A 27,039-nucleotide genomic window follows, 5' to 3' on the forward strand; every position below is an offset into this window, starting at 1 on the left:
TATATTTATATTTTTTTTATTTGTCTATATGAACAGGACACAACAGAAGATGCAACAAGCCAGGCTTGACACTCTTTCCATAGCCTCAAAGAGGCATGAAAAAACTTGCATGACTCCCAAAACTTCATGGCTTTTGTCAAAGTCTGAACCTTGGACATCATCTGAAAACAAAGAACCTTAGGTACACGATCTTTTTCAACAATTTTCAACAGGTCGACAATTTACAGAAACATACAGATTGAGACTGGTGACATTAGAAATGTGTGCCTTCGTATAAAATTCCTTTCTTCACTAATAAAAGCATTGATGTATTTCTCAAACATACTAATGCCTTAATTAAAAGAGACAGAGAATTTCATATGAGTTATTCGACAGTATTACATGTGATTTCAACCACAGTGAGTTTTAGAGGTGCCACATTGTTCAGTGCTTCAATTAATTTAAATCATACTTTTAAAAACCAAAAAACCCACTGCACCAAATACCAACCTATTATATACGGAATTTTGTATAAAACGTAAAAGTATAATATCACATACAACAGAATATCTTACTTTATATATGCTAAAAAAATCACATCTTGATAAAGAGCACCATACTAAATGTGGATCACTCATTTACCCAAAACTTTTGTGCAACCCAAAATTACTCGCATCTTGCTGGTAATCACAGCTCTGAAATCATTAAATCCCAAAGAGCACCCTTAAGCAATAACCCCCTTCTAAACAATTTTCATCATTTCCTCTGAAGTTTACAGCAGATATATGAAATAGCAAAATAAAGGCATTATCACCTGCACCTAATCTGAAAAAAAATTGATATCTGTACAACAGTCAAAAAAACTAGAATTCATTATTAAATCAAATGCTATGGCAGTCCATTCTGTTCTGAAACACTGCAGCAGTGTCTACTGTGTGTTTCATGTCGAATGCATTATCTTTCTGAACTCATTTACAGTTAGTTGCATGGTGCTAAACAAAATTGTGTGGGCCCCATTAGTATGTAAGGGATACTAGCAATCCAAATGGAATGTTCTCATTTAAGAACAGCAAAAAAAAAAAATTAATGGATGTGAGGAAGGTGTCCCGTTTCTGACACTACATCCAAGGTTTGGTATCCACTGTGACTCAGTTGCAGGTAGGCAAACAAGATGATGTTAAAGCGCCACACCTCAAAAATGGTGCAAGTAACCATTTGACAGGGGATGTTGCACATCCATGTAGTTGTTAGGAGGATCTTGACAGAACACTAATTTTATGGAGAGTTGTGTTGCTCACTGTGTCACCTAAGAAACTCCTGTACCAGCTGTTCACCTTGGGGCTGAAACACATACCTCCCAGTTGTCTAATAACTAACAGGTGACTACTCTGGGTGGTTGGCGGCGGGTGGGGGGTGCGGTGGTGAGAGGGCTGGGTAGGGAGATAAGCAAGATACTTTTGCAGTTAAGGCGAGATATATCTGGCAATTGAATTTGGAACCAAAGTTCACCCTCTGTGTTAGACTCAGTGATCCAATATTTGAGACTGGCAGATGCAATATACTCGAGGGCACTGAACCTCCAGACTAACTCATTAATGGGACCTGGAGGGGTAGGATTGGTGAGGGCTGGGGCTGTGATTTTTACCCCCTCACTCCCAAACTACCTCCAGTTAACCCTCAAGCCTTTGGCTGGACAAGAATGGGAAGCTTGGGTAAGTGTGACATATCCCGCTGGTGAAGAGTGTGTGCACTCTATACTGGGCAAACAGAAAATCTATCCTGTGGATTTCTGAGTAGCGTGGTTTGGAGAGTCTTCGCATGATAATGAGTTTCTCCAAACCTCTCACCCCCTGCCCACCCCCCCATTACATGGGATTCCAGAATTTACCCCAATGTTTTGGATCACATTCCACAATTCAGTTAGTTTTTCTATGAAAAGAGAAAAACAAAAGTCTCACCCATAATATACAAAGGGTTTTCAATCACCTCTCTATCAACTCACCCTGATCTGTAATGGCACTGACCAGATGAGTAACTCACAAGCAACTTTCTACATCAGAGGTGAAAATTTGAGTAAGGTTTTTATATTTGCACCAGAGCAAGGTTTTAAAAAAATATATAATTAAGTCTATGCACATTCCTTCCAGACTTTGAATAAACAGTTGCAACTTTTCAAGGAAAGAATGAAATGATGCTGTAGTGATGTCAGTATATTGCAGCTATGTCTGTTTTGTGAATAAGGCAATTCAGCAAATCTGGCTTCTTAAATCTACTTATTTATATTAATGTTATTACATTCTAGAAAAATGGTCCTTCCTTCCTTCGTACAAGGGTAGAATACAAAATTGGGATTAAATATTTCCATGCGTTGACCATTAATTGCAGATGAGGGGATCTTTTATACCTTCAAGCTTTCAAGCATGTTGGGCTTTGAAGAGGCATATGTCAAACCCATTGCAAAGACGTAAACTCGAGCATCCACCACAATATTTTCCTTTTGCAGCATTTCTAGAAAATAAATATTCAGTGCACATTTGGGAAAAGTATTTTATACCAATGATGAAATGTGAATAACTAACTGATTATAACCACAATTCTAATAGTGATTTTACCGACTGCCATCGGTACGTTTCTGCAATAATTTACATACAAAAGCCTACTGTTTATGATAATACCTCTTGCAGTTAGTAATATTCTAACTTGTGGATCCGAAGGATCATCCTCCGCCATTTCCACCACGTCCAGCGTGATGCCACTACCAAACGCATCTTCCCCTCCCCTCCCCCGACAGCATTCTGCAGGGATCGTTCCCTCCATGACCCCCCAGTCCACTCCTCCATTACCCCCACCACCTCGTCTTCTTCCCACAACACCTTCCCCTGCAATCACAGGAGATGCAATACCTGCACTTTTACCTCCTCTCTCCTCACTATCCAAGGCTCCAAATACTCCTTTCAGGTGAAGCAGCGATTTACTTGTACTTCTTTCAATGTAGTATACTGTATTCACTGCTCACAATGTGGTCTCCTCTACATTGGGGAGACCAAACGCAGATTGAGTGACCGCTTTGCGGAACACCTCCGCCCAGTCCGAAAGCATGACCGCAAGCTTCCGGTTGCTGGCCATTTCAACTCACCCCCTCCTGCCCTCATTCCCACACCTCTGTCCTGGGATTGCTGCAGTGTTCCAGCAAACATCAACGCAAGCTCGAGGAACAGCACCTAATTTACTGATTAGGCACGCTACAGCCTGCCAGACTGAACAATGAGTTCAATAATTTCAGAGTATGACAGTCCCCACTTTTTATTTTTAGTTATTTTTTCTTTTTTCTTTGTTTGTTTTGTTTCGTCTGTGCCTACCCACTGTTTTTTTTCATGTTTGTGCTTGGGGCCAGGCTGTTCATTTTTCTGTCCATTAACACCCTCTCTGCACTAACGCTTTGTCTTTCTGCACACCATTAACATACCGTTTGCCTTTGCTCCATGATCTTCTGGTCCGTTATTCTCTGTGACCCTGTCCTATCAACACCTTTACTTTTGTTATCTTCTCTTGCCCCACCCCCGCTTTATTTGCTTAAAACCTATTACATTTCTAATATTTGCCAGTTCTGAAAGGTCACTGACCTGAAACGTTATCTCTGCTTTTCTCTCCACACCTGCTGAGTATTTCCAGCATTTCTTGTTTTTATTTCAGATTTCCAGCATCTGCAGTATTTTGCTTTAATGACTATTTGAAAGTCTTCAATTAGATTACTGCCTTAACTTTCTAAACTCGAGGGAGTACAAACCTTGTTTATGCAACCTGTCATCATGATTTAACCCATTGATTCCCTTGGTATAATTCTAGTGAATTGGAGCTGTACCCACTACAAGGCCAATATATCCTTCCTCTACATTGGGGAGACCAAACGCAGATTGGGTGACCGCTTTGTGGAACACCTCCGCCCAGTCCAAAAGCGTAACCCCGAGCTTCCGGTTGCTGGCCATTTCAACACCCCTCCCCCTGCTCTCATTCCCACACCTCTGTCCTGGGATTGCTGCAGCGTTCCAGCGAACATCAACGCAAGCTCGAGGAACAGCACCTCATTTACTGATGAGGCATGCTACAGCCTGCCAGACTGAACATTGAGTTCAATCATTTCAGAGCATGACGGTCCCAGGCTGTTAATTTTTCTGTCAATTAACACCCTCTCTGTACGAACCCTTTGTCTTTCACCACACCATTAACATACCATTTGCCTTTGCTCCATGACCTTCTGGTCAGTTATTCTCGGTGACCTTGTCCTATCAACACCTTCTCTTTAGTTATCTCTTGCCCCACCCCTGCTTTACTTGCTTAAAACCTTTTATATTTCTAATATTTGCCAGTTCTGATGAAGGATTACTGACCTGAAACGTTAACTCTGCTTCTCTCTCCACAGCTGCTGTCAAACCTGCTGTGTATTTCCAGCATTTCTTGTTTTTATTTCAGATTTCCAGCATCTGCAGTATTTTGCTTTTATATCCTTCCTGAGGTTCAGCATTCCAGATGGGAACTGAATGATCACTCCCTGCACTTCTGATCAGCGTTTGGCATCTTCCCATAAGGGCACTGCTGAGACTCAAACTCACCATGTAGAGAAATCACCCCCCTCCATATCATTGTAACTTTTAAACACGGTCATTTAAATTGACGTGAATATTCCAATGCAAGTCTTCTGGGTTCTGTATAAGTATGGTGATGACATCACGAGGTTTTCTGATTTTATTTTCAAAATTTGGAAATAAATAACAATTTTGCAGCACTGAGATGCCCTCAATTATTATGATAGCATGACTGTGTTCAAAAATCACATAACAGAATTTACCAGTCTTCAGCACAAAACAGCTCCTTCTGTTACACTGGCCAAGGTTTGGGAACAGTCGTCGCTTACTAAATTCAAAATATTAAAAACTACCCGGTCACAGTGTGCTTATTTTGTCACAAACCAAAACCCTCTAATCATAAACATTTCAGGAACAAGAAAAGAGTGGTCTTACCATCAATTTTCTTACGAAGTTCATTCATAGGAATTAAAACAACCTCAACAAATTCTGAGAAGATAAAAAGTCTGAATCAGAAGATGATGCACTGTACAAACAGTTTAATTTATAACCATAATCCAAGCATTACGCCGTATACTCGCACATAGTTCACACCAGAGAGGGCAGAGGGGAAATTTATGAGGATGTTGCCACAACTGGAGAATTTTAGCTTTGAAGAAAGATTGTATAGGCCGGGGCTGATTTCTATGGAACCCAGGAGGCGCCTAGATGGAGTAGATAGGAAGGACCCATTTCCCTTGGCAGAGAAGTCAATAATCAGAGGGCATAGTTCGAAAGCAGTTGGTAGAAGGATTAGAGGGAAATTGAGGAAATTGGTGCACCCAGAGATCGGGGGTGAGGTTTGGAACTCACTGCATGAAAGGGTGGTAGAGGCAGAAACCCTCATTGCATTTAAGAAACACTTGGATACGCATTTGAACTTGTAACTTACAAGTCTACAGACTAAGAACTGGAAAGCAGGATGAGGCTGGATAGCTCTTTTTTGGCTGGCACAGACACAATGGGACGAATGGCCTCCTCCATGCATTCATTACCTTCAGACTTGACTATTCCAACAGTCTCCTGGCTGGTCTCCCATATTCTTGCCTCCATAAACTGGAGATCATCCAAAACTCTACTGCCCGTGTCTTAACTTGCACCAAGTCCTGTTCCCCTAACTCCCCTCTGCTTGTTGACCAACACTGGCTCCTGGTCAAGCATCCTTAAAACCTACCTCTTTAACCAAACTTTAGGTCATCTGACCTAATTTCTCCTTATGTGGCTCGGATCATATTTTGTTTCATAATGCTTCTGTGAAGCGCTTTGGGATGTTTTATGAAGTTTAGGCAGTATATAAGCATAAGTTGTTGTTGTTCTGTGCAGTAAATTTCTCTGATCATACGATTCTATACAAGAATGAGATAGCCCATTACCATACTTAACCAAGCCAGGCATCCAAGTTATGAAAACATGAATGAAAATGTACCTCCATCATCTGAAATGTGAAAACAGCTCTAATTAATCATGTAGCAATCACCAGATTTACATTAGTACACAAACCACACAGTTAGTATGTCTATTATACCCGATGCAACAGAACCTAAACTACAAAATAATTTTAAAAATTACAGTTCATTCTACATCAAACAGGAAACCTAAAAGACTAACATAATCTAGACTCAAGGCTTTTGTGTTCATACACAGGTTACATTTCTTAGATATTTATTTCCTCACTTGGACTGTTTTGAAAGTGCAATCAACTGAACCAAGCTGATGTTTCTAGCACTCGTCTGGGTCAATAGGTTGTGGGTTCGGGACCCACACCAGGAGCTGAGCATATAATCTAGGCTAAGACATCAGGGTGGTGCTGACCGAACACTGCAGCAACACTAAAGAAATGTAGCTGTCACACTTATCCACTTACCCAGCCTTTGTTTGGGTTTGATGTTTTCTGAATCATCTCCATTAACATTAACGGTTACATACTGCATTGTACAGTTGGTTAATCCAGGATCCAGACACAAAACTGAAAGAAGACAGAGTATTCAATAGTTGCATTAAAAATGGCTCAAATTGAAGTGGAATTTCCTAACTTGGTACAGCTATGCAAAGTTCTTTTACGGGTACATTCTGAATACACTGAATTGCCTATAGATAGCGCAGGCACACTTCAGTTCTCATTATCTTAACTGATTCATAGAACACAACACTGCGTCAGGAAAGATGAAGGGACAGGCTACAAGTGTTCCTCCCCCCTACCCACCAAGAGTGCTCATTTGTTAACAAATTTGTCAGGCCCAATAAACCTATCCTATCCAGACAAGGCGCAACCACAAGCAAAGAGGAAAACAAAACTGACCAATTTAGGAAATTCCTAAATTAATCCCTAAAGCAATCAAGCAAGCTTCAGGGGTTGGTAGTAGCTCAGAACTACTCCTAATCACTGTTAGGTAGAAATGTACCTATAAATGGAAAGTGTCTTCTTTGTAAGAACTTGTCAAGCTCCCTTTTAAAAAGGACTCATTTACTTCCTCTCCGTTATTATTTAGAAAAAAATCTTGACAAAGGCTTATTTTCATCTAATTTTTATTCCATTTCAGAAAGGCCAATAGGACTACAATCCAATGAAAAATAGGTGAGGATGAGAGGGGTTCAATTCATTCTACATCCATGTTGCTTCTGATTGCTCTGCAACTTCCACCACCTAGAAGGACAAAGACAGCAAGTTCATGGGAACACCACCATCTCCACATATCCCTTCAAGTCACACACTGTCCTGACTTGGAAATATATCATAGTTCCTTCATCGTTGATGGGTTAAAAACCTGGAACTCCCTCCCTAACAGCACTGCTGGTATATCTTCACCACACAGGAAGGAGGTGACTCACCACCACCTCTCAAGGGCAATTAGGGTTGGGCAATAAATGCTGGCCTTGACAGAGACACTCACATCCTGTGAATGAATAACAAGAAAAATAAACTTTCAAACCTGGAGTTGTTCCACTGATCTCCCCTTTGTACCCAGTTTCTTCCAAAAGCTCTCGTAAAGCAGCAACCTCTGCAGTTTCACCATCATCTATGAGACCTGAGAATAAAGCATATGAACACAATTATAAACCCTAAACAGTGGTTTACCTAAACACAATACAAACACTGTTCTATAATGTTGGCAAATTTCTTAATTCCCCATGAAATATTATATAATTGATCAAATGCATCATAGTGATGTGTAACATTTATAGTGACTTATTTCTGAGATTTTATTAAAATTATGAAAGCTTTTATTGTTTCTAAAGAGGACTAACTTAGAATTCTCTTGTACCATTTAATATAAAACTTGGTCCTTTTTTTAAGGGAAATTTACTGACAATGCTCCATCTCACACACATCAAAAAGACCATTCAGTCCATCGTATTCTTGCCTGCTCTTTAGTTTCTAAGCAAGAATGCCAATTAATGCCAAAATAGAGCAAATTTCACCTCCATCAGTTCTGTTTAATTTACGTGCATTGTATTTCTGGTTATTTCATAGCATACAACAGAAATTTTGAAAGAAAAGAAAGATTTTCTTTTATATAGTGCCTTTCATGGCCACGGGACATTCCAAAGTGCTTTACAGTCAATAACGTACTTTAAAGCATAGTCACTATTGTAACGTGGAAAACGCAGCAGCCAATTTTCACACAGCAAACTCCCACAAACAGCAATGTGATAATTCCTAGGATGATCTGTTTTTGTGATGCTGATTGAGGGATAAATATTTGGCAAATCATCAGGGAGAACTCCCCTGCTCTTCTTTGAAATAGTGCCATGTGATCTTTTACTCCCATCTGAGAGGGCAGACAGAGTCTCAGTTTAAAGCCTCATCCAAAAACAGCAACACACCAACAAAGCAGGGCACTCTCAGTACTGAACTGGAGTGTCAGCCTAGATATTTGTTCTCATGTCCTGGAGTGGGATTTGAACCCATAACCTTCTGACTCCAAGGTGAGCCACTGAGCCACAGCTGACACTTTGGGAATTGTGAGATACTCATCCATTACCCATGTTAGAAAAGGAGTGAACAAACAAAACTTGAAAATAAAATAATTATCTGAATATATTCAAGTAAACATCTACTACATCACCTGCAGGTAGTTCCAAGCAGTAGCATCCCATAGGTGGCCTGAACTGTTTCACCATAATCAAACAATCATAGTGCAGAGTTTTTTTCAGCACAGCTAGTACAGCTACTCCTAAATATCAGGAAAAATGCATTAAAATTTCAGCATTCAAACTGATTTAAGAACATAAGAAATAGGAGGAGTAGGCCATAAGGCCCCTCGAGTGTGCACTATTTAATAAGATCATGGCTGAACTTCTACGACTTCACTTTACTGCCCGATCACCGTATCCTTTGATTTTTCCCTTGGATTCCAAGAATCCATCAATCTCTGTCTTGAATATACTGAATGACTGAGCATCCACAGCTCTCTATGTTACAAAATTCCAAAGAGTCACAACTCTATGAGGTGAAGAAATTTCTCCTCAACTCAATCTTAAATGGCTGTCCCCTTCTCCTGGGACAATGACCCTTAGTGAGGACAAAGCAGTTCGCTTGACTGCCACTCCATCCACCACCTTCAACATTCATTCCTTCACCACCGATGCCCAGTGGCAGCAGTGTGTACCATCTACAAGATGCACTGCAGCAACTCAGCAAGGCTCCTTCGATAGCACCTTCCAAAACCGTGACTTCGATCACCTAGAAGGTCAAGGGCAGCAGACGTATGGGAAAAACCACGACCTGCAATTTCCCCTCCAAACCACACACCATCCTGACTTGCAATTATAATCGCTGTTCCTTCACTGTCACTGGATTAAAATGCTGGGACTCCCTTCTTAACAGCACTGTGGGTGTACCTACATCCCAAGGACTGCAGCGGTTCAAGAACGCAGCTCACCGCCACCTTCTCAAGGGCAATTAGGGATGGACACAGTGGCACACTGGTTAGCACCGCAGCCTCACAGCTCCAGCGACCCGGGTTCAGTTCTGGGTACTGCCGGTGCAGAGTTTGCAAGTTCTCCCTGTGACTGCGTGGGTTTTTGCCGGGTGCTCTGGTTTCCTCCCACAGGCAAAGACTTGCAGGTTGATAGGTAAATTGGCCATTGTAAATTGCCCCTAGTGTAGGTAGGTGGTGGGAATATGGGATTAATGTAGGGTTAGTATTAATGGGTGGTTGTTGGTCGACACAGACTCGGTGGGCTGAAGGGCCTGTTTCAGTGCTGTATCTCTCTGACAATAAATGCTGGCTGAGCCAGCGATGCCCACTTCCCATGAAAGATTAAAAAAAGTTCTAGACTCTCCTGCCAGAGGAAACAGCTGCTCAGCATCTACCGTATCAAACCCTCTCAGAATGTTATATGTTTCAATGAGATCACCTCTCATTCTTTCAAACTGTAGAGAGTATAGACCCATTCTACACAAACTGAAGTTACTACCTGGACACTAATGCATTAAGAACAATGGCAGATGCACTGATATATGGTCAATCCAGCCCCTTGTAAGCTAACTTCAGGTATCCATTCTCTCAAACTAATTGACTTTAACATTTGTTTCAGAGATTAACTCAATAAATGGAATGAGGAGTTGATTTAATATAGAGATTTAATATATCAGATCATTCATAACAGAAGACTGGTGGCTACACAGACATACCCTAGAAAATAAAAATAGTTGCCTAACACCAAATGCTCTTAAACAGAAGAGGAAAAAGTGGCAGCAGCTAAGCTTTCATCTGCTGTTAGCTCCAAAATTGCAATCTGAAAATGGGGACGGGGTAGGAGTGGGGTAGATACACCATCACCTGTTACTTTTCTCAATACTTAAGATATTGAGATCAGTCTCACAAAATAAACTGTTAACCTTGGAGTGGAAACCCTTATGTTGATGCAGTGGGTAATAATGGCTCTTGGGATAATGTAGCCAGGATATTTAATTTTTAAACTTACTTTAGTATTCAGGTTTTTGCTACAATTACATCTCCATGCCGTCCTCCTTCAACCAGGAGAAGGAAAACTAAATCCATAATTTCCTCACTTGGACAAAAAAGGATTTAGTGAGAAAAAATAGGGTTTCAGGTGACTTCTTTTGTTCCTTAAGTCAGATTCTACCTGTGAGTTATTTAACTGGATGGTGTGACTGAGTATCAGCAAAACTCACCCACAGCACATGGCCTATAGCTAGAAATCAGAATCAAATATCTGTAGCTAGACAGTAACCAGGCCACACTATCCCTGCACTTAACTAGATATATGTCAAATCTCCTATGGAAATGCTTGATGCATTAGGTTTTTCCTGGGTGTACCAACTTTAGAGGCAATACTCGCACAACTGTAATTTTATAGTGTAATTGTAACCTGAAGAGTTACTTATCGGGAAATCTACAGAAGAGCAGTGGGGGGCATTCAAAAAGGAAATGGGGAGGGTACAGGCCCAACATGTTCCCTCTCGGTAATAGGTAGGAGCAACAAGCCCAGAGAACCATGGATGACCAGAAACATTCAGGGTATGATGAGAAGGAAAAGAGAGGCTTTTAGCAAATACAAGGAGAGCAAATCAATGGAAGCATTAGTGGAGTACAGAAAGTGTAGGATGGAGCTTAAGAAAGCAATTAGGAGAGCAAAGAGGGGATATGAGAAAGCTCTGGCTGGTAAAAGGGAAAATCCCAAGATATTCTATAAGTATATCAATGGGAAGAGGATAACCAGGGAAAGAGTAGGACCCATTAGGGACCAAGGGGGAAATTTGTGGGTGGAGCCAGAGGACATTGGTAGAGTGTTGAACGAATACTTCACATCTGTCTTCACCCAAGAGAATGAGGATGTAGATATGGAAGTTAGAGAGAGAGACTGTGAAGTTCTTGAGCAAATGGTCATAGGGAGTGACAAGGTATTGGAGGTTTTGGAAGGCTTAAAAGTGGACAAATCTCCAGGTCTGGACAATTTGTGTCCCAGGATGCTGTGGGAGACGAGAGTGGAGATTGCAGGGGCTCTGACCCTAATTTTTAAATTCCTCCCTGGCCACGGGGGAGGTGCCAGAGGACTGGAGAACAGCTAATGTGGTCCCACTATTTAAGAAAGGTTGTAGAAATAAGCCAGGGAACTACAGACCAGTGAGTCGCACGTCAGAGGTAGGGAAACTATTGGAGAAAATTCTGAAGGAGAGAATCTATCACCACTTGGAGAGGCAAAATTTGAATAGGAATAGTCAGCATGGCTTTGTCAGAGGGAGGTCATGCCTAACAAATTTGATTGAATTTTTTGAGCATGTGACAGGTGTGTAGATGAGGGTAGTGCTGTTGATGTAGTTTACATGGATTTCAGCAAAGCCTTTGACAAGGTCCCACATGGGAATCTTATCAAGGAAGCAAATGCACATGGGATACAAGGTAACTTGATACGGTGGATTCAAAATTGGCTTAGCTGTAGGAGACAGAGAGTGATGACAGATGGCTGTTTTAGTGACTGGAAGCCAGTGTCCAGTGGCGTACCACAGGGATCTGTACTGGGTCCCCTATTGTTTGTTATTTATATAAACGACATAGATGACTGTGTGGGGGGTAGGATCAGTAAGTTCACGGATGGCACAAAGATTGGCCGAGTGGTTAACAGTGAGGTGGAGTGTCTTGGGTTACAGGAAGATATAGACGGGATGGTCAAATGGGCAGAAAAGTGGCAGATGGAATTTAACGCAGAAAATTGTGAGTTGATACACTTTGGAAGGAGTAATGTGACACGGAAGTATTCAATGAATGGCCTGACACTGGGAAGTTCCAAGGAACAAAGGGACCTTGGTGTGTTTGTCCATAGATCTCTGAAGGCAGAAGGGCAGGTTAATAGGGTGATGAAAAAGGCATATGGGACACTTGCCTTTAACAATTGAGGCACAGATTACAAAAGCAGGGAGGTCACGTTGGAGTTGTACAGAACTTTGGTAAGGCCACAGCTGTAGTACAGTGTGCAATTCTGGTCGCCACATTATAGGAAGGATGTGATTGCATTGGAGGGGACGCAGAGGCGATTCACCAGGATGTTGCCTGGGATGGAACATTTAAGCTATGAAGAGAGGTTGGATAGGCTTGGGTTGTTTTCGCTGGAGCAGAGAAGGCTGAGGGGTGACCTGATCGAGGTGTACAAGATTATGAGGGGCCTGGACAGGGTGGATAGGGAGCAGCTGTTCCCCTTAGTTGAAGGGTCAGTTACGAGGGGTCACAAGTTTAAGGTGAGGGGCGGGAGGTTAAAGGGGGACTTGAGGAAGAACTTTTTTACCCAGAGGGTGGTGATGGTCTGGAATGCCCTGCCTGGGAGGGTGGTAGAGGCAGGTTGCGTCACATCCTTTAAAAAGTACCTGGATGAGCACTTGGCACGTCATAACATTCAAGGCTATGGGCCAAGTGCTGGCAAATGGGATAAGGTAGACAGGTCAGGTGTTTTAAAGCATAGGTGCAGACCCGATGGGCCGAAGGACCTCTTCTGCACTGTATTATTCTGTGATTCTATGATCCTGTGAATCTGGTGTCAGCATCCAACCCGACACTGTAACAAAAGCAAAACGAGGCAGTGACTCTCACTCCATTTCAGGCCTTCACACCTGTGACTCTCCACATTTAAGTGATCATTGAGCAAAACATTTCTAACTACAACCACATGGTACTCTTGCAGGGAAAGCAGGAACAGAGCAGAAAACAGACACAGGCAATAAACTCCTGAGAAGTTTACCTGTTAACTTACCATCAGACATAATGTTTTGTTTTCTGGTTGTTCTTTTCACTGTTTCCCAAAGCCTGTTTTAACAAAAAAAAACTCACTAAAATCACAGTTTGCATTTATATAATGTCTTTAACTTGGAAACATGTCCCAAGGTGCGATACAGAGACGTAATCAGACAAATAAAAATATTAAGAAGTGACCAAAAGCTTGGTCCAAGAGATGGGGTTTTAAAAGAAGAGTGAGCAGGAGACAAGGGGGATTTAGTGAGGGAATACCAGAGCAAGAGGTTAGATGGCTGAAAGCACGGCCGCCAGCGGTGGGGTGAAGAAGAGGGATACACGAGGCCAGAGTCAGAGGAAGAAAGAGTTCTTGGAGGAAGGATTGTAGCACTGGAATAGGTTACAGACAGGAAATAAAAGCGAAGCACATTCAAGAATCTATGAATTATATCTAAACCACATTGATCGTACAGATTACTCATGTGTTGCTCTGAGCAACGTGGCTACTGGAGTCCAGAGCTATTGCTCACGTTATGAATTATCCGAAAGTTAATCGATTTTCCACCAAGTGTTTCAGCTACAAAATTTAGCTATATTTCCTTCCCAGCCATACTGGTTTTCACCCTCCCTTCGAGATCTAGGTATCGCAAGTGGTGGCAGAACAGCTCAAGAAAATTGGAATTTTTTTTCCACTGTACCTGGTTTTGCCAGTAGGATCTATGTAGGTTGTCTGTAAAAGTTGAGCCCATTTTCCTTTTGCTAGTACCTAGAAACGAATTAATAGCATATTCAACAGAGCAAAAGTAATTCAGCTCCACTGACGGTTCACGTGTCCCGCAAGCAGCTCAGCCACGCAGATCAGGAAGATCCCTGGTCTGTGCAGTTAGCAGATTTCATCTTGCACAGTGGCAGGACTGCTAAAATTGGCCTCAGTGCCTCTCAGTTAAGTAAGGGGAAGAAAACCAGTGTGTTTGGGCTGGAATGCATGACTGTGAGTGCCAGCTGAGGATAACATCGTTCAGAGTGTGATGTCCATGCAGTTGAATACTCTGATGTTCAGCATCAAGGCTCACATGAATAATAAAGACCTACTTGGCCAAGGTAAGGCAAATTATTCTGAAAATGTTCAGGTCACATAATAAGAAATATCTTTAGTTAGTCCTGCAACACAACCATCCATTGCAATATATTACTCCAAACAGAATTTAAACAAAAAACACAACACCAAATGAAAACAGATTCTTAGCAGCTCAAACGCCATCACAAATTTCATTTTCTTCTCTTTCTTTTAGTCACAGATTACAGGTCTCTGTGTGTCATTCCAACTATTTTACTGACATGCTGAAAGAAAAAAAAATCTAGAAAAAATAAAAGCATTTTCTTCCACTTCTCTGTTAGCTGTGGCTCAGTGGGGAACACTCCTGCCTAAATCAACAGGTTGTGGGTTCAAGCCCCACTTGAGACTTGAGTGTAAAATATAGGCTGATTAGTGCAGTACTGAGGTAGCGCTGCAGAGAGTGTCGGAGGTGCCATCTTTTGGATGAGACATTAAACGGAGGCTCCGTCCGCCCTCTTAAGTGGATGGTAAAGACCCAAGGTCACTATTCGAAGAGCAGGGGAGTTATCCCCTATGTCCTAGTCGATATTTATCCCTCAACCAACATTGCTAAAACAGATTATCTGGCCATTATCACACTGCTATTTGTGGGAGCTTGCTGTGCACAGATTGGCTGCCACATTTCCTACATTACAACAGCAAATACACTTCAAAAGTACTTCATTGCTTGTAATGTGCTTTGGGATGTCCCGAGGTCATGTCAGGCATGGTGCAAATGCAAGACATTCTTTCCTTCAGCCAAGTATGTACAAAAAAAATCTAAAGAAAAAAAAAATCAAGTCCCTCAATTAGCTGCCAACCACATCAGGTTATCAAAACTGTGTTCTCCTATTTTAAAGGAGCTTTTATTTTGCTGCTTATTTAACTTGGATTGCAGGAAAGTGACATCATGGATTGGCTCCCTGCTTTAATATCTCAAAATTTGGCAAATTGGATCCAAAATTAGCTTAGTGGCAGGAGGCAGAGGGTGATGGTCGAGGGTTGTTTTTGCGATTGGAAGCCTGTGACCAGTGGTGTACCACAGGGATCAGTGCTGGGACCCTTGCTGTTTGTAGTGTACATTAATGATTTAGACGTGAATATAGGAGGTATGATCAGTAAGTTTGCAGATGACATGAAAATTCTTGGTGTTGTAAATAGTGAGGAGGAAATCCTTAGATTACAGGGAGATATAGATGGGCTGAGCAGTGGCAAATGGAATTTAATCCTGAGAAGTGAGAGGTGATGCATTTTGGGAGGACTAACAAGGCAAGGGAATATACAATGGATGGTAGGACCCTAGGAAGTACAGAAAGTCAGAAGGACCTTGGTGTACTTGTCCATAGATCACTAAAGGCAGCAGCACAGGTAGATAAGGTGGTTAGGAAGGCATATGGGATACTTGCCTTTATTAGCCGATGCATAGAATATAAGAGCAGGCAGGTTATGATGGAGCTGTATAAAACGCTAGTTAGGCCATAGCTGCAGTACTGTGTACAGTTCTGGGCACCACACTATAGGAAGGATGTGATTGCACTGGAGAGGATGCAGAGGAGATTCACCAGGATGTTGCCTGGGCTGGAGCATTTCAGTTATAAAGAGAGACTGAAAAGGCTAGGGTTATTTTCCAGGGAGCAGAGAAGGCCGAGGGGGGGGGACATGATTGAGGTGTAAAGATTATGAGGGGCATTGATAGGTTAGAAAGAAGGAAATTTTTTCCCTTAGCGAAGGGGTCAAGAACCAGAGGGCATAGATTTAGGGTAAGAGGCAGGAGTTTTAGGGGAGATTTGAGGAAACATTTTTTCACCCAGAGGGTGGTTGGAATCTGGAACGCACTGCCTGAAGAGGTGGTGGAGGCAGGAACCCTCACAGCATTTAAGAAGTATTTAGATGAGCATTTGAAACACCATAGCATACAGGGCTACGGGTCAAGTGCAGGAATATGGGATTAGAATAGTTGGGTGCTGTATGGCCGGCACACACACGATGGGCCTGTTTCTGTGATGTATAACTCTATGACTCTATAAAAGACCCTTATCCTGATGGCTGAATTGTGGACTCATTTTTGTGTGTCCACAATTTTGCTATTGGAATAAAGGGACTGGGTGCAACAATGTAAACATCAGACAGCCAGTACAGTTTACCCACAATCTAAAGTAAAGAATTGCCAACACAAAAAATGTCCAAATTCATTATGACGTTACCTCCTTCAATCTTCCCATCTATTTACAATTCGCAGATTTAAAAAAAGCCAACTATCACTATAGCCAGGTCACTATGTCCTGATTTATCCTGACAGCTCGATGATGTCCTGTACTATGGACTTTGGCCCCATCAATAAATAACATCTGACAGGTCTGGTGTCAACTTTGTTAAATGGTGCAAGGGCTTACATGCTAATTGAGGCTGGAATTGTAAGTCCACTACAAACATAATACAAAAAACATTCTACAGCGCACAAGTTTGTCCTTTTAGCATGTGGCTTTAACCCACTAATTATGTACGAGATTAGAGTACGATGCAATTTGAACATGGTGTTACCTCTTCTTTGATGACTGTTTGGTTAGTAGGATTATTTGGTTCCATGTTTGCTGATGGTTCCTTAGGTTGATATTTAATTTTGCTATTTGCACAACAAACGCAAATCAAATGGACACTTGGACTCTGAATTATTGATCTGTTGCTCCTTTGAGTGTGTTCTGGCCAGATTGCTCCGCTGTCTCCCCAAAGTTCTCTCAAATCTACAAAGCAAACAGAAGGAACTAAAACTCGTTTCAGCTGAATGTTTGCTAAAACATCACCAGCATCAAAAAATTCACAACTATCACAGAAAATAACAGATGCCTTGAAACCTTCCCCAGCTCGGAAAGCAGATAGTCTGAGTTGTGGGCTTTATTAAAAAAGGTATTAACAAAAATCCATATAATCAACCAGTAGCACTATTCACGTAGGGCTGACTGGACATTAAGAACCTTAGACTTTCTCCAAAAGTAACAGAAAACTGCGTTGTCAATTGATGAATCATCTCACACTGCAAAAAGGAAAAGGCTAACACATCCAAGTTGAAGCAGGTAAGTTCAAGTAAAAACTTAAGCCCCATTGTTGCAGTTAGTAGTCATTTTTCTTTCTTTGGCCTCCTTATCTCGGGAGACAATGGGTAAGCGCCTGGAGGTGGTCAGTGGTTTGTGAAGCAGCGCCTGGAGTGGCTATAAAGGCCAATTCTAGAGTGACAGGCTCTTCCACAGGTGCTGCAGAAAAATTTGTTTGTCGGGGCTGTTACACAGTTGGCTCTCCCCTTGCGCCTCTGTCTTTTTTCCTGCCAACTGCTAAGTCTCTTCGACTCGCCACACTTTAGCCCCGCCTTTATGGCTGCCCGCCAGCTCTGGCGAACGCTGGCAACTGACTCCCACGACTTGTGATCAATGTCACAGGACTTCATGTCGCGTTTGCAGACGTCTTTAAAGCAGAGACATGGACGGCCAGTGGGTCCGATACCAATGGCGAGCTCGCTGTACAATGTGTCTTTGGGGATCCTGCCATCTTCCATGCGGCTCACATGGCCAAGCCATCTCAAGCGCCGCTGACTCAGTAGTGTGTATAAGCTGGGGATGTTGGCCGCCTCAAGGACTTCTTAGTTAGTAGTTATACTTAATTTATTATTAATTTCTTAGTTAGTCGTCATACTTAATAACAAAAGACTCAAGTTGATCAGTTTTATAGATCATTAAAACATGACCCACTTATTAAACCCACATTTTCTTTATGACAATAAATAAGGCTTAAAGATTCACTCAGAAATAAAATCTTTTTTTGATTTCTCACAAATGGATTTACTTTTGCTATTATTTTGAGAAATTAGACCTTGTTTTAGTCTTAAGGGACTCAGCATAATAAAGACTGCTCTTCACATAAAATTACATAAACAGGCCATTTGGCCCAACCAGTCCATGCTGGTGTATATGCTCCACAGTGATTTAATGAATCAGCGTGATGTTTCTTTTATGTGCAGGCAGGGTTATCGTTCTACAGGCACTAGCAGCTACCTAGTTTCTTGTCCAAAAGGCGAGGCTTTAGATGAAAGCTTAGACCGTGAATGTCAGAAGGCTTGACATTCACATACATACAACTATCACATACAGCAGAATATAGATAGATTGGAGAGTTGGGCAGAGAAATGGCAGATGGAGTTCAATCCGGGCAAATGCGAGGTGATGCATTTTGGAAGATCCAATTCAAGAGTGAACTATACAATAAATGGAAAAGTCCTGGGGAAAATTGATGTACAGAGAGATTTGGGTGTTCAGGTCCATTGTTCCCTGAAGGTGGCAACGCAGGTCAATAGAGTGGTCAAGAAGGCATACAGCATGCTTTCCTTCATCGGACGGGGTATTGAGTACAAGAGTTGGCAGGTCATGTTACAGTTGTATAGGACTTTGGTTCGGCCACATTTGGAATACTGCGTGCAGTTCTGGTCGCCACATTACCAAAAGGATGTGGATGCTTTGGAGAGGGTGCAGAGGAGGTTCACCAGGATGTTGCCTGGTATGGAGGGCGCTAGCTATGAAGAGAGGTTGAGTAGATTAGGATTATTTTCATTAGAAAGACGGAGGTTGAGGGGGGACCTGATTGAGGTGTACAAAATCATGAGGGGTATAGACAGGTTGGATAGCAAGAAGCTTTTTCCCCAGAGTGGGGGGATTCAATTACTATGGGTCACGAGTTCAAAGTGAGAGGGGAAAAGTTTAGGGGGGATATGCATGGAAAGTTCTTTACGCAGAGGGTGGTGGGTGCCTGGAACGCGTTGCCAGCGGAGGTGGTAGACGCGGGCACGATAGCGTCTTTTAAGATGTATCTAGACAGATACATGAATGGGCAGGAAGCAAACAGATACAGACCCTTAGAAAATAGGCGACAGGTTTAGATAGAGGATCTGGATCGGCGCAGGCTTGGAGGGCCGAAGGGCCTGTTCCTGTGCTGTAATTTTCTTTGTTCTTTGTACATACATTTTCTTTTCAGCAGGAGTCATGCTAGCAATCAGGAGGAGGAGGAAGCTCCGTGCTGAGTCAGCTGATCTCGGTCAAGGCAGCAATGGGAATCTACAATTATTCCTTGAGGGAAATGGGGAAATTGTCCCTCTGCACCCACTAGAAAGTTTCCATCTATGGTTACCAGATGAAGACAGGTTTAGCCTCAACTGCGATGACTCACTTGGTTGATTAGCCTATTGACATACATCTGGACTCTCAGGTGAAGCAAGGCTACAAGGAGGATGGTCTGTACCCCAGAAACCATGACACAGCTTTAGTCAACAAGAAAACAGGAAAATACTAGCACATCAAAATGCAAAATGGAAAGAGATAAAAAGGTACAACAGTTACATTAAAAGCTTTGTTATCCAGCTCTTTACCGACCAGCGAGTTTTATTATCTGGAATTTCCTAAACTTCCCTAAACTCGTCCGAGAGCATTTAAAAGGTTTAAAACATTTACCTGCTGATTACAAAGCACAAAGTACTGCATGGATGGACAAAGACATTTTTTATGATTGGTTTCACTACGTTTCTGTACGTGCAGTGAGAGAACATTTTAGAAAAATAAGAAAACCTGAAGATATCACAGCTATTCTTTCATTAGACAGTTGTTGAGCTCACCCTCATGAATCAGAGTTAGTGTCCAGTAATATTTTTGCCATCTTCTTGCCTGCCAATGTTACCTCATTGATTCAACCAATGGACTAGGGAATCATCAGAATATGAAATGCTTTTACAAGAAAGCTTTCCAAAGAAAGTTAAATAAATTATGAAGGCACAATCCAAAAATTTCAATCTCAACATCAAAGATGCAATTTTCAATGTGGCTTGTACATGGAATTTGGTTAAAGGTGAAATATTAAGGAGGGCTTGGAGAAAATTGCAGCCCAGTGTTTTTTTTAAAAATTTGTTCATGGGGGCATCACTGGCTAGGTCAGCATTTATTGCCCATCCCTAATTTCCCCGGAGAAGGTGGTGGTGAGCTGCCTTCTTGAGGCACTGCAGTCCTTGGGGTGTAGGTACACCAACAGTGCTGTTAGAAAGACAGTTCCAGGATTTTGACCCAGCGACAGTGAAGTAATGGCGATATAGTTCCAAGTCAGGATGGTGTGTGGAACTTGCAGGTGGTGGTGTTCCCATGCGCTTGCTGCCCTTATCCTTCTAGTTGGTAGAGGTCACAGGTTTGGAAGGTGCTGTTGAAGGAGCCTTGGTGAGTTGCAGCAGTGCATCTTGTAGATAGTGCACACTGCTGCCAATGGTGATGGAGGGAGTGAATGTGGGAGGTGGTGAATGGGGTGCCAATCAAGCTGGCTGCTTTGTCCTGGATGGTGTCGAGCTTCTTGAGTGTTGTTGGAGCGGCACCCATCCAGGCAAGTGGAGAGTATTCCATCATGCTCCTGGCTTGTGCCTTGTAGATGGTGGACAGGCATTGGGGAGACAGGAGGGAAGTTACTCGCCACAGAATTCCCAGCATCTGACCTGCTCTTTTAGCCACAGCATTTATGTGGCTGATCCAGTTCAGTTTCTGGTCAATGGTAACCCCCAGGATGTTGATAGTGCAGATTCAGCAACAGTAATGCCATTGAACATCAAGGGGAGATGGTTAGATTCTCTCTTGATTGAGATGATTGTTGCCTGGCACTTGTGGGGCGCGAATGTTACTTGCCATTTATCAGCCCATGCCTGGACGTTGTCCAGGTCTTGCTCCATCTGGACACAGGTTACTTCAGTATCTGAGGAGTTGCAAATGGTGAACATTGTGCAATCATCAGAAAACATCCCCACTTCTGATCTTATGATTGAAGGAAGGTCATTGATGAAGCAGCTGAAGATGGTTGGGCCTAGACTGTACCTTGCAGAAGTGTCTTCCGATGAAGAGGAATTTAAAGGCTTTGATGTTTGCCATATAAAAAATAAATCACAAATTCTTGACATGAAGAATGTTCCTTCTACAAACCCATTCAACCAGCTTAGTGAAAATGCAGAAGATTGGGTTGAAGCTGACAAGGAGGTTGAAGTGACGCTTGCTATTAGTGAGGCAAAAATAGTGTCCTGAATCCAGAAAAGTCTAAGCAAACTGAAAAACACTCTGCAGAAGATGATTTTAGTTAGGAACAGAAAATAACTTGGGCTAATGCTGCATACAAACATACGAATTAGGAGCAGGCGTAGCCACTTGGCCCTCCAGCCTGCTCCGCCATTCAATAAGATCATGGCTGATCTGATTGTAACCTCGACTCCACATTCCTGCCTACCCCCAATAACCTTTCACCCCCTTGATCAAGAATCTATTTACCTCTGCCTTCAAAATGTTTAAAGATTCTGCTTCCACTGCCTTTTGAGGAAGAGTTCCAAAGACTCACGAACCTCAGAGAAAATTTCTCATCTCTGTCTTAAATGGGCGACCCCTTATTTTTAAACAGTGACCCCCCCCCAGTTCTAGATTCTCCCGCAAGGGGAAACATCCTTACCACATCCACCCTTTCAAGACTCCTCAGAATCTTATATGTTTCAATCAAGTCGCCTCTTACTGCCTAGCCTGTCTGCCTTTCCTCATAAGGCAACCCACCCATTCCAGGTGTTAGTCTAGTAAACCTTCTCTGAACTGCTTCCAACGCATTTACACCCTTTCTTAAGGAGACCAATACTGGACACAGTACTCCAGATGTGGTCTCACCAATGCCCTGTATAACAGAGGCACAACCTCCCTACTTTTATATTCAATTTCCCTCGCAATAACTGATAACATTCTATTAGCTTTCCTAATTACTTGCTGAACTGCATACTCACCTTTTGCGATTCATGCACTTGGACACCCAGATCTCTCTGCGTCTCAGAGCTCTGCAATCTTCCACCATTTAGATAATGCTTTTTAAAAAAAATTCTTCCTGCCAACATGGGCAATTTCACATTTACCCATATTATACTCCATTTGCCAGACCTTTACCCACTCACTTAACCTATCTATATCCCTTTGGAGCTTCTTTATGTCCTGTTCACAACTTACTTTCCTACCTATCTTTCTGCCATCAGCAAATTTAGCAGCCATACCTTTGGTCCCTTCATCCAAGTCATTTATATAAACTGTAAAAGCTTGAGGCCCAGCACGGAACCCTGCAGCACACCACTCGTTACATCTTGCCAACCAGAAAATTACCCATTTATGTCTACTCTCTGTTTCCTATTAGCTAGCCAATCTTCTATCCATGCCAATATGTTACCCCCTACACCATAAGCTTTTATCTTCCGCAATAACCTTTGATGCGGCACCTTATCAAGTGTCTCTAGGAATCTAAGTACAGTACATCCACTGGTCCCTCTATATCCACAGCACGTTACTTCTTCAAAGGACTCCAATACATTGGTTAAACATGATTTCCCTTCCAAAAAACCATGTTGACTCTGCCTGATTACCTTGAATTTTTCTAAGTGTCCTGCTGTAACATCTTCAATAATAGCTTCTAACATTTCCCCCAAGACAGATGTTAAGCTAACTGGCCTGTAGTTTCCTGCTTTCTGTCTCCCTCCCTTTTTGAATAAAGGAGTTACATTTGCTATTTTCCAATCTAATGGAACCTTCCCCGATTCTAAGGAATTTTGGAAAATTAAAACCAATGCATCAACTAACTCACCAGCCACTTCTTTTAGGACCCTAGGATGAAGCCCATCAGGACCCGGGGACACGTCAGCCCGCAGCTCCAACAATTTGCTCAGTACCACTTCCCTGGTGCTTGCAATTTTGAGTTCCTCCCTCCCTTCCATTTCCTGATTTACAGCTAATTCTGGAATGTTACTTGTATCCTCTATAGTGAAGAATGATGCAAAATACCTGTTCAGTTCATCTGACAACTCCTTATTTTCCCGTATTAATTTCCCAGACTCAGTTTCTATAGGACCAACGCTCACTTTGTTAACTCTTTTCTTTTAAAAATATCTATAGAAATTCTTACCATCTGTTTTTATATTTCTAGCTAGCTTTCTCACACTCTAATTTTTCCCCTCGTCAATCTTTTAGTCATTATTTGCTGTTCTTTATATTCTGTACAATCATCTGACCTGCCACCCAACTTTGTGCAATTATATGCCTTTTAAGTTTGATACTATCTTTAACTTTTTTTAGTTAACCATGGATGGTGGATCCTCCCCTTAGAATTTTTCTTTCTTGTTGGAATGTATGAATTCTGAAATATCCCCTTAAATGTCTGCCACTGCATCTCTATTGACTTATCCCTTAACCTACTTTGCCAGTTCACTTTAGCTAGCTCTGCTTTCATGCCCTCATAATTGCCCTTATTTAAATTTAAAACATTAGTTTGGACACATTCTTTTCTCTTTCAAACTGAATATAAAATTTAATCATGTTATGATTGCTGCTACCTAGTGGCACCTTCGCTATGAGGTTATCAATTAATCCTATCTCATTGCACAATACCAGGTCTAGTATAGCCTGCTCTCTGATTGGCTCCAGAATGTGCTGTTCTAAGAAACTATCCCGAAAACATTCTACGAACTCCTCATCGAGGCTACCTTTGCCCATCTGATTATTCCAGTCTATATGTAGTTTAAAATCCCCCATGATCATCACCGTACCTTTCTGACAAGCTCCCATTATTTCTTCCTTTATATCCCATCCTACCATGTGATTACTGTAAGAGGGCCTGTACACCACTCCCACAAGTGACTTCTTGCCTTTATCATTTCTCATCTCTACCCATACCGCTGCTACATCCTGGTTTCCTGAACTTAGGTCATCCCTCTCAAATGTGCTAATACCATCATTAATTAACAGAGCCACCCTTCTAACTTTTCCTAGCTTCCTGTCCTTCATAAATGCCAAGTACCCTGCAATATTCAGGTCCCAATCTATGTCATCCTGCAGCCATATCTCTATAATGGCTATCAAATCATACATATTTATTTCTATTTGCACTATCAGTTCATCTGTTTTGTTTTGAATGCTGCGTGCATTCAGATACAGAGCCCTTAGTTTTGTGCTTTTATTATTTTTGTAATGTCTAGCCTTGACTGCTGATTTACTCTTACATTTATACTTTCTATCCTTTCCTGTCATTATTTATCATTTCCCATATTAACACCTTTCTCTCTGGCCTTGTCGCTACTCTTTGATTTACCACATCTTCCCAAATTTGATCCCTTGCCCCCACTATTTAGTTTAAAACCATCTCCACTTCCCTAATTATGTGTCCCAGCACTGTTCAGGTGTAGACCGTACCAATGGTACAGCCCCCACTTTCCCCAGTAATAGTGCCAGTGTCCCACGAACTGGAAGCCACTTCTATCACACCAGTCTCTGAGCCACATTAATCAAATTTGCTGAAAGGCAGGCTTGTTATTCTGCACAAGAGGTTATGCAGCTACATATTTTGCACTCTTCCATGCAAAAAAGACAGGACACAAGCAAGCAAACTGATATCCCAAAATCTTTTCAAAAAAGCTTCCAGGGCTTGCCATGGGCTCAGTACAGATTCTGTCCCATCACCTTCTGCATGTACACTTGAAGTCCAAATTGATGACCTTGAAGAACTGCAAGATGACATAAGTTTTGTGCAATTTATAAATTAAATTTACTGTACCTCAAGAATTCTATGCCTCTTTACTGCCTCAGGATTTCTGTATTGTACATCTACTTGTACTTTGTATGTAATAATTTCTCTTAAAATTAAAACTATTGTATTAGTAGCCTTGTAGTACAACCCTTGATTAACTGGAATTTTCGATTATCTGGCACCTCTCAGTGCAAAAGATAAAGCTGAAGCATTTGCAACAATCTTCAGTCAGAAGTGCCAAGTGGATGATCAATCTCAGCCTCCTCCTGAAGTCCCCAGCATCACAGATGCCAGTCTTCAGCCAATTCAATTCACTCCGCGTAATATCAAGAAACAACTGAAGGCACTGGATACTGCAAAGGCTATGGGCCCTGACAACATTCCGGCAATAGTACTGAAGACCTGTGCTCCAGAACTTGCCGTGCCCCTAGCTAAGTTGTTCCAGTACAGCGACAACACTGGCATCTACCCAGCAATGTGGAAAATTGCCCAGGTATTTCCTGTACACAAAAAGCAGGACAAATCTAACCCGGCCAATTACCACCCCATCAGCCTATTCTCAATCATCAGTAAAGCGATGAAAGGTGTCATTGACAGTGCTACCAAGCGGCACTTGCTTCGCAACAACCCGCTCGCTTACGCTCAGTTTGGGTTCTGCCGGGGTCACGCAGCTCCTGACCTCATTACAGCCTTGGTTCAAACATAAACAAAAGAGCTGAACTCCAGAGGTGAGGTGAGAGTGACTGCCTTTGACATCAAGGCACCATTTGACCGGGTAGGGCATCAAGGAGCCCTAGCAAAACTGGAGTCAATTGGAATCGGGGAAACTCGCCGCTGGTTGGAATCATACTGAGTGCAAAGGAAGATGGTTGTGGTTGTTGGAGGTCAATCATCTCAGCTCCAGGACATCACTGCAAGAGTTCCTCAGGTTAGTGTTCTAGGCCCATCCATCTTCAGCTGACCTTCCTTCAATCGTAAAAGGTCAGAAGTGGGGATGTTTGCTGATGATTGCACAATGTTCAGCACCATTCGTGACTCCTCAGATACTGAAGCAGTCCGTGTAGAAATGCAGCAAGACCTGGACAATATCCAGGCTTGGACTGATATGCGGCAAGTAACATTCGCGCCCCACAAGTGCCAGGCGATGACCATCTCCAACAAGAGAGAATCTAACCATCGCCCCTTGACATTCAACAGCATTACCATCGCTGAATCCCCTACTATCAACATCCTGGGGGTTACCATTGACCAGAAACTGAACTGGACCAGCCATATAAATACCGTGGCTACAAGAGCAGGTCAGAGGCTAGGAATTCTGTGGCGAGTAACGCACCTCCTGACTCCCCAAAGCCTGTCCACCATCTACAAGGCACAAGTCAGGGGTGTGATGGAATACTCTCCACTTGCCTGGATGGGTGCAGCTCCAACAACACTCAATACTCTCCTCTTCCTGTTAGGAAGTAATAGAGAATGTGTTTTGAGCATATATGTTAACAATGTATTATTTAGATCCAGCCCCTGTAGTGCCAATAAAATGAAATGTGTGGAGAAAAGTGTTCTTACAATTTAAAATAACTTGATTAACAATTTAGTTTTAGTTTTTAGAGATACAGCACTTCTGCCTTAAAGCCTCTCTTGAATCAAACTATACCTGAAGGAACTTGAAGAACAGGAGGTTCCCGTAAAATTTGCTTAAAAAAAGGTAAAAATATCAAAGTGAACATTTAGGAAATAATGTCTTAACGATTTAAAATTAAAATTTCTCAGACAAATTGACTGCAGTACCTGACACTGGCGCTTCTTCTTTCATTAATGCCCAAGCATCAAAAAAAAAAGATAAAATTACCTGCATTATTAAGTAAATAACCTATTATGCTAACAAAAGAAATATAATCCGATACTGTACCAATAAATGAGGATGCAGGAGGGGGAAATGATCCAGAAAGAATAAAAAAGACAAGCAGCAAATCTCCACCGGCGACAAGACCTCACCCTGCAGCAGGGAGCGAGGCGGAAGGATTTTTCTGCCTTCTCCGCCCGCGTTGGGAGGGGAAGG

The 27,039-nt window shown here is 42.1% G+C and overlaps 1 protein-coding gene across 2 annotated transcripts; it reads right to left on the reverse strand.

The window, feature by feature from the left end:
* On the reverse strand, nucleotides 1-26,855 carry nudt5 (nudix (nucleoside diphosphate linked moiety X)-type motif 5). Of its 2 annotated transcripts, XM_068059548.1 has the most exons (10): nucleotides 26,769-26,855; nucleotides 16,929-17,128; nucleotides 13,990-14,057; nucleotides 13,314-13,366; nucleotides 8,669-8,776; nucleotides 7,532-7,627; nucleotides 6,466-6,567; nucleotides 6,028-6,036; nucleotides 4,998-5,051; nucleotides 1-2,487 (listed from the first exon to the last, which is right to left on the reverse strand). In XM_068059548.1, exons 1-10 carry the CDS (start codon nucleotides 26,833-26,835, stop codon nucleotides 2,378-2,380), a joined length of 867 nt encoding a protein of 288 aa, XP_067915649.1. In that variant the 5' UTR covers nucleotides 26,836-26,855; the 3' UTR covers nucleotides 1-2,377. The 2 variants fall into 2 exon arrangements, with proteins under 2 accessions (XP_067915649.1, XP_067915648.1); XM_068059547.1 differs by lacking the exon at nucleotides 1-2,487 and having other exon boundaries at nucleotides 5,013-5,051; nucleotides 5,975-6,036.
* Between the last annotated feature and the right edge of the window lie 184 nt (nucleotides 26,856-27,039).

Source organism: Heterodontus francisci, chromosome 27 (genome assembly GCF_036365525.1).
Source record: "Heterodontus francisci isolate sHetFra1 chromosome 27, sHetFra1.hap1, whole genome shotgun sequence".
In the NCBI taxonomy this organism is placed as follows: Eukaryota; Metazoa; Chordata; class Chondrichthyes; order Heterodontiformes; family Heterodontidae; genus Heterodontus; species Heterodontus francisci.

Coding starts and splice junctions, on each gene's coding strand:
- nudt5 (XM_068059548.1), bottom strand. CDS start 26,835: ATGCAGGTAATTTTATCTTTTTTTTTTGATGCTTGGGCATTAATGAAA. Junction 7,628..8,668: donor CTGCTTGGAACTACCTGCAG/GTGATGTAGTAG, acceptor CTTTATTCTCAG/GTCTCATAGATGATGGTGAA. Junction 2,488..4,997: donor ACTTCGTAAGAAAATTGATG/GTAAGACCACTC, acceptor TTTATTTTCTAG/AAATGCTGCAAAAGGAAAAT.